We start from the raw sequence: 8,281 nt of genomic DNA, 5'->3' as shown, positions 1-8,281 counted from the left end.
TGGGTAGCTGTTTCCATATGTTTCCATGTTGTAGCCAGGGAGAGACTTTATGTCTAATGGAAGGGTGTGGCCAAACCTTGAAACCAAAACTGGAAACAAGCAGACCCAGCTGTTTATCTGGGCATGAAAGCTGCACTGAGTTTGCGTGATACATGCTCTTTGATCCATGGCAGCCCCTCCCCCCACAGTCCTCCCTCCTTCAGGTCCTGGGGTGTATAAACACCTTGCCCTCAGGTGGCTCTGGAAGTGGAGCACGTGGAGCCACTATCCACAGACCCTGACCTGAGCAGTTGCCCTCCAGGGGGACAGGCCATGATGGGATCTCTTCCCCTGAGTCTTTTGGACCCTTTGTGATATGTCTAAGTAATAGAGCAGTTATGTCCTAAGTCTTCTTTGTACCTAAGTCTGTGTTCCCAAAACTCCACCTTGAGCTTAGAGTAACTAATAAAAATAGCTAGTATTTACTCAATACCATTCTAAATATTTTATGTTCATTCTTTCCATTAATCTTCACAACAATTTTATGAAGCAGGTGCTATTATTATTTCCAATTTACAGATGAGGTGACTGGGGCATGGTGGGGTTAAGTATCTTGCTAAGACACACAGCAAATAAATAGCAGAGATCAAATTGAAGCCCAAACAACTTGACTCCAGTTCCCACACATTTAACCAGCTAACCACACTGTCTTTCTCAGAGCAAAACATACAAATAAATAAATAAAATGGGTGGTTCCTGCCTTCAAGTTAGACCCAGTTTTTTTTTTTGCCAAAGAATCGAAAGTATAAATAAGTTTTTCATAAGAGTTCCGGATTTTTTGGAAGGAAATGGATATTGCATTTTAAATGTACATTATTTAATTGTTCCTGATTTTCTCTAGTTCTTACATTCTTGTTTTACTGGCTGGAGAAAATAGTCTTTAGCATTTGAGGCTGCAGTTACTATGTTTGTGGTGTCGAAATACAAGAATTTTCTATTTCTCCCTAAAACTAATCCAGGCTAGGAATATATCAGGGTTAGGAATTTAAATGTCTGTAGAACTCAAGCCATAATTTAAAACCACAGAGGTCAGGCTTCCCTACCACCTAATCTGCAAGGTCCCTTAGAGTCAACCCTTTTATTACCAGACCCAGCAGGGCCTACTGGGCATGCCCACTTATAAGGTGGAACCTTGCAGGAATCTCACTTTTTCCAGGTTTTATCTGCAGCAAAAGGAAGGGGGTGATGGGATGGGGGGGGGGTTGGTAGAGTTAAACAGGTAGAGAACTTGGCTTAGCTCAGAATGACCACAGCCAGTGCAGAATATGGAAAGGGGAAAGATGTCTAGAGTAGGAAAGGAAAAGCACTTTGTCAGACAGACTTGAATCTGATCACCAAGTCAGGGCGTTAGCTCGGTGGGTCCTCTCGTGTGTTTCTGGCACAGCAATAGGTGGATCCTGTGTTGATGTGGTCCCTCAAGCCACGGCCACAGTAAGGGGTGGGGCGGGGATGACAGACCTTGGGGAACGCTGGCGCTCCGGTGAGCCCTGCCCGTCCCTGCATTCTTAGAAGAGCTGCAGCTTTTCAAGCGTTCCAAGCAGGAGACCAAGGTGCAAAAATGAAGCCAGAGCTCCTCTTAATCACGGACTCCTTGTCTCCTTCCCTTTAGCTGCTAAGCCCTTCCCTGGCACCCTCTCAGGTACCCCTGCCCAATCGCAACTAAACCCTGGAGAAGTGGAATCCCCACACAGCTTTTCGTGGGTCTAGCATGGGCCTGGGCATGCTCAGTAAGGTACGTGGTTTCTCTCTTCCCTTCTCTCTCTCTCTCTTTCTCTCTCTGGGGTGGGGGGAGGAAGGAGGGTGGCGACAAGTTAGAAGCGCTTGCGGCAGGTCCCCGCCCCCAGGATTCTGCTGCCCCCGCAAGGGGACGATGCAAGGGTAGAACACCTCGCTTCTAGTGTCCAGACCCGAGTTGCCGTGCCCGCTGCCGGAGCCCAGGGGTTCTCCAGCCCGAGGACGGGCCTGTCGCTCTCCATGGTACTGCGGAGAGCTCAGCTCCGCCCTTCTCTTTCAGAAGGACAGCACCCGGCGTCACGTAACCCAGCCTTCTCGGGCTCCACCGCCGCCTCCTCCTTCCCTGCTCTTTCCTTCTCCTCCTCCTCCTGCTCCCCTCCGTTGCCTGTTCTCCCCTCCCGCACTCCTGGAGATAGACGCTCAAGCCTGACGCCTCTGAAAAGGCAGCGGGAGTCGCCTTAGCCATAGACCTCAGGAAATTCGCTTTGACCGATGCATGCTTCAGGCTCTGGCTCGAGCTAAGGGGAATAACCGGGCAGGTAAAGAAGCTCAATTTGGGTTGGGGGAGGGGAAGGGGCGAGGCGAGCTGGAGAAGGATATCTTTCCCGTTGTAACTGAGCTAGGATCTGCCACTAACGCACAGGGAAGGATGGGTGGTGGGAGGGTGGGGGAGCGTAGATCTTGGTTGTTCGCATGGAGCCTTTCAAATACATGGCAAGAAGATGAGGTGGTGAAACTGGGGTAGTAACTTAAAGGCTGGATGCAGTGATTTGTTAGCAAAATAAAGAACAGACTTGGCAGGTTAGAAATCAAAGAAATAAAATATATCTATATCTTTCTTTTCCTTCTCCATCAGCTCCTTGCTATGCCTATCCTTAATTTGTGCAGTCAGCTCCCAGAAACTGCACTGGGATTATAGCTGAGGCTTACAGACTGGGCGGGAAAGCAGGGAGAATTTGGGGTGTGAACTGGTATTGAGGGACTTTGTAAAAGCCGAGGGGGAAAAGACAGCCACTTCTAAAAAAATCTCCAAGATGCTGCAGACTTTTTATGATAGTATATTTTGAAGGGTAAATGGAAAGGTACGTGTGTGTGTGTGCATGTGTGTGAGCGTGTACCCTAAACATATTAAAATAAATGTAACTGCAGCTGATGAGCGTATTGTATCGATCTTTCCAGTGGCTTGGGAATGAATTTGATTCTAGAAATGAAAGAAAAGATTAATGAGGCTGTTAGTCTGCTTTTGAATTAGAGCGCTTCTTCCTTTGGCTGCAGTAACATTGTTTTCAAATCCTTTTATTTCATCCTCTAATTTGTGAACTCGCCAGGTTTTTTTCTGCACCTAAAGAGAACCCTCTTTCTCCATATAAATACAGATACTCTCTCTCACACAATGAGCTTCCTCTAAGAACTGAGAGACAGTTGACCTCCCCTGTGATAAGAAATACACACATAAACACACACACACACACATTCTTCTAGGTTTTTTTCTCACTTCTCCTCCACCCCTTAAAAACTGCCAAGATGTGCATTCATGGAGATAAGCAAGAGAGGGGGTAAAAAAAGATGATGTGATCCATGTAATATTAATTAATTAAATAATCAGCTCTAACCAAGCCACTAAAAAAAACTGGTTTTCTAATATATGAGCTCGTGGATGTACTCAAAACACTATTCTTGAATGTATCATTCCAAATTGATTTTGCAAATGACTAAATATTTGCCAGATTCATGAGTCCAGTTAAAAATGAGGGTATATTGAATAATATGCTATTTTATAATGGTTTTTAAGAGGACCTTTCTTTGGGCTTGGCACAGGAGTAGACACTATATGACCAGTGATTGCTGGTGGTGTGGCATGTATCAGCCATAATAAATAAGCCACGGGGATTTTTTATTTCCTTTCGCTAGTGGGCTGTGTCTCTGTGTGTGTGTGTGTGTGTGCTGAAGGAGAGAACCAGTCATCAATTTCATCTAGGGAGGAACTTATAGTGGGATCCCCTAGCTTGGTGGCTCTCAGCTGACACCTGTAGGGATTGCTCTGTACTGAAGAGAAATGCTCTTAGCTCCCTCCATGGAGAAGCAGCAGCACAATGCGGTGCCATAAATTACTGCTAGTTTCAGCTTGTAGGAAAAAAAGTGTTAATTGGACAGTGAGCTTCTGTGTCCAGGCAATAAATCTGTATGTGTGTCTGTGTGCATGTGTGTGTGTGTATGCTGTGTTGGGGGAGTTAGTAGGAAGTAGTGAGGGAAATACATGTATTGGCTTAATGTGACCAGCTGTTACAGTTTTTTTTTTCAAAATTTTTTGTCAAAATATGAGAGTATGTTTTTTGATTAAGTAGAAATAGCTATGTATTATTTCTGTGCCATTTCAAGGATCGTCAGATTAGAGTTCAGTAAAGAGAGGTGATTAAATAGTATGGTGAGTGATTCAGAGGTATGATTTTAAATTCTAGCTTTCTGAAGCTATAACAGCTGAGGTGACATGCATGCCAACTGATGTTTTGACCACACAAATTCTTGAGGCTGAAAGGTAGATAAGGACTTAAAGAGGGTTAAGATTACCACACTATTAGGCAAAGCATTGAATATTTCATCCATCTTCAGAGGAGTTAATATTATAGCAATAAAAATAAATACTGTCAAAAAAGTATATCTGACTCTAGTTAGGTGTTTTCTCCTACAGCAGATGATTTCTTTAATAAAAAAGGAGGAAAGGGCGGGCAATAGTGGCTCAGTGGCAGAGTTCTCACCTGCCACGCCGGAGACCCAGATACAATTTCCAGATTTGAGCCTGCCCATGCCGAAAAAAAAAAAAAGGAGGAAAATTTTTATTTCGAATTTAAAGGAGACTACCAAGAATCTATCAGTATTCCATCTTTCTCAGAAAGATAAAATTGTAGGAATGCTATACAATCCAAGTCTGCAGCTTCCTGCTAACAGTTCGATCTGCTTTGCCTGCTTCAGCATCTGCTATTAATTGGGATTTAAAGAGGTTGTATTTTTACTATCCATGTAACTAACAAATAATACAAGCAGCAGTACTTAAAAGGGCCTTTCCCTCTCCTTTTCATTTATTTTGAAAATTAAACTTTCTTGGAAAAAGATAATCATAACAGTCTCTAAAACTTATTTGGGAGGGCTACCTATTAACTTTATAATAAACTGCAGGGGTGTAATGGGTGACAGTAAGTGTGATATGAACTATTAGGAGACATTAGGTCTTATTTGTAGGTCAGGACAAATAGCTCCATCAAATAAGGTTAACACTTTTCCTGTTAACACCACCAGTTATATATCCTGTTTTTTGGACCGAATAATTATTTACATGTTAACTATAGATTACTTTAAAACTTAACTGTGATTTCAATTCTCTGCAGATTTCTGGGTCCTTATAAAAAGACAAAATAAAACCAAAATGCATCACCGACACACAACCAATTGATATGCTGGCATCTTAGCTTGGCCTTGCAGAGGAGAAGAAAGAAGAGGAGCTGTTGTTATTTCTACATCTAACAGCTTCTGGCTATTTCCTAGCTTCTGAGTTTGAGCCCTCCTTTCCGGAAGGGAACAAGAGCCAGCTTGTGAGGCCCTGTACTAGGAATTCTGCTTTGGCTGCAGTGATGCTGGAATTCCATGATATGAGAGAAGCAGCAGGCCTTTGAGGTTACTCTGTGGTTGATAGGTGGTAGCCTAAAGAGGCAAGGAACATCTTTCTCCTTTCTGGTTTGGGACTCTACAGCTCAAAGAGAAACACTTCAGGCATCCACAAGCTTTCAAGGATATTATTTCATTGCTGGCTTCTTATACTTTCCTGAGAAAAGTGTTTGCTTCTTACCTGACTCAAACCACCTCCCTTTTGCTTGGTTCCACTGGAGGTACCTGGTAGATAATGATATCGGAGGAGTGAAGAATCTGTTGACATCTCCCCTGAACAACCCTTCCAGCGCACATGGATCAGTGATTGCCCTTCGGACTCCTGTTGGCATCTTTTCTAGACCGTTGCCTCCAAAGTGTATCCTCCCTTTGGTCTGGAAGTTCTGTGGCTACCCTGTACCACTGGGGTCTACGTTTTTCCCGTTGGGAGGAGACAGGGACGGGTTGCTGGAAGAAGAAGAAGAAAAAAAGAGCTAGATAAAGGCGGGCGCATTCGTCCCGCTCTACCCGTCCCCCCTCAGTCCACTTTCTCTCCCAATTCTACCTTACGGTGTCCAGGACCATTTTGACCCTGTCGGCCCCGGTACCCCCCCGCCGCACCCCCGCCCCGAGCATGGGGACGGCGCTTCTACAGCGCGGGGGCTGCTTTCTCCTGTGCCTCTCGCTGTTACTCCTGGGTTGCTGGGCCGAGCTGGGGAGCGGGCTGGAGTTCCCCGGCACCGAGGGCCAGTGGACGCGCTTCCCCAAGTGGAACGCCTGCTGCGAAAGCGAGATGAGCTTCCAACTCAAGACGCGCAGCGCCCGCGGCCTAGTGCTCTACTTCGACGACGAGGGCTTCTGCGACTTCCTGGAGCTGATCCTGACGCGCGGCGGTCGCCTCCAGCTCAGCTTCTCCATCTTCTGCGCCGAGCCCGCCACGCTGCTGGCCGACACGCCGGTCAACGACGGCGCGTGGCACAGCGTGCGCATCCGCCGCCAGTTCCGCAACACCACCCTCTTCATCGACCACGTGGAGGCCAAGTGGGTGGAGGTCAAGTCCAAGCGCAGGGATATGACGGTGTTCAGCGGCCTCTTTGTCGGGGGTCTGCCCCCGGAACTGCGCGCCGCCGCGCTGAAGCTCACGCTGGCCTCGGTGAGGGAGCGCGAGCCCTTTAAAGGGTGGATTCGCGACGTGCGGGTCAACTCCTCCCAGGCCCTGCCGGTGGCCAGCGGAGAGGTGAAGCCGGACGACGAGCCGCCGAACAGCGGCGGCGGGAGCCCGTGCGAGACCGGCGAGGAGGGCGAAGGCGGGGTGTGCCTCAATGGAGGCGTGTGCTCTGTGGTGGACGACCAGGCGGTGTGCGACTGCTCGCGGACCGGCTTCCGCGGCAAGGACTGCAGCCAAGGTAAGGACCCGATGCCGGACCCGGGGCGGGGGGGGCCTCGGCCTGGGCAGGGCGCGGGGAGGCAGGGCGAGGCCAGCGCGGCTGGGCCGGTGCATGGGGCCTTCTTCCTTCTCCGGACCGTGTGCGGCAGTTCCGAGGTGAAGACGTTTCTTGCTTTCTCTCTGCCTTGCCACCTCCCAGAGCTCTGCCCTGGGCATTCTCTTAATGGTTGAGCCGCCCCCATTTCCAGGTTCATTTTCCTCCTGAGAGGTTTTTTTTTTTTTTTTTTTTTTTTTCCCTCTACTAGTTTTATTTCCTTCCAACTGGCAGAGTAGATCAGCCGTCCTCTTCATTCCTTGGAGTCCTTTGCCAGGCCTTCCCCTACATTCAGTGGGCCATGGCCCACCCAAATGGCTAGTGTGCTTCCCTCCACCAACTCTAAATTTATAATACACAGCGATTCCCCACAAAGTACAGGCAAGTATCTAGAAGACTTGGCCTGCTTTTGGTGAAGAATGAGGTGCAGGAGAGGTTCACCTTGACCATGGTTGAGGATTCGCACGTGTTGACTCTTGGTAAAGAACGAGGGTGTCAGGCTTCATAGGTATTGCTAAGCCTTTTGTAACTAGAGTTTAAGGACTGCTCTTGGTTGTGGAATAGAGGGGGTGGGCATGTGGAGATTGTTTTGGTTAGAGGGAGGAGAGTTCTTGGAATTCATAGTGGTTCCCATGGTTAGGTACAAGTAAGTCCAACATACATTAAAATTTAAGTAAAATTAGATGATTTCTTGAATTAGGAGACAGGTCAGCTAATGTTAAGACATGTTAGGGATTAAATAACTTATTTCTCAATTAACAACTGCCCTGCAAAGATAAATGGTAGAGAAATTTAGACATTACTGGATCAGGAAGCTTCTGTGGGCTTATAAGCATGGAGTGCAGGTGAGTGATTGCAAGAGATTTTCTGGGGACGTTCAGCTACGGACATGTATCTGAGTGGTGGAGGGCAAGCTGTAATTTCTGTTGTTTTGAGGGTCTTCAAACGGTGTGAGATTCTAACAAACAAGCTAAATAATATTCATAATAATAGTAAAAACATAGCTTAGGTGTTTTGTCCTCCTAACAAAATTCATTCGTCAGTGTGTAACTCCAATGTTGCTACATGACAATGACCAAAGAAACTATTGTATAAATATAGAAAAGTCTGTGAACAGAAATTAAGTAACACTAAATAGATGAAATCCTGATGTATCGGTGGTTAAGCAGGAGGGAAAATGTCCAGAGTGGAAAGTAGATAGCTGTGGGTCAAATCAAGGCAATCAACACACGGAAAAATGGCATTTGTGGCAGAGATGGAATAAAGGGTGAATTACTAAATCTGGTTTTCAAAACTGTAGGGACAAAATCTCTATGTGGAGCTGTGTTTTCTTGTATAATGTCTCTTTTTTGCTGACACTGCTAAGGAGAACTAGTCCTTGTAAATCT

The 8,281-nt window shown here is 46.6% G+C and overlaps 1 protein-coding gene across 17 annotated transcripts in view; it reads left to right on the top strand.

The window, feature by feature from the left end:
• Positions 1 to 2,148: 2,148 nt before the first annotated feature.
• NRXN1 (neurexin 1) overlaps positions 2,149 to 8,281 on the top strand; it is a 1,149,661-nt gene continuing 1,143,528 nt past the window's right edge. For all 17 annotated transcript variants that reach the window (XM_077134200.1, XM_077134199.1, XM_077134208.1 and 14 more), the window contains exons 1-2: positions 2,149 to 2,312; positions 5,157 to 6,818. In XM_077134200.1, coding sequence (XP_076990315.1) covers positions 6,047 to 6,818 — 772 coding nt within the window. In that variant the 5' untranslated portion in view covers positions 2,149 to 2,312; positions 5,157 to 6,046. The remainder of the gene's footprint in view (positions 2,313 to 5,156; positions 6,819 to 8,281) is intronic.

This window comes from Tamandua tetradactyla, chromosome 17 (assembly GCF_023851605.1).
Source record: "Tamandua tetradactyla isolate mTamTet1 chromosome 17, mTamTet1.pri, whole genome shotgun sequence".
Taxonomy (NCBI): Eukaryota; Metazoa; Chordata; class Mammalia; order Pilosa; family Myrmecophagidae; genus Tamandua; species Tamandua tetradactyla.
This window is presented reverse-complemented; position numbering and strand designations above follow the sequence as displayed.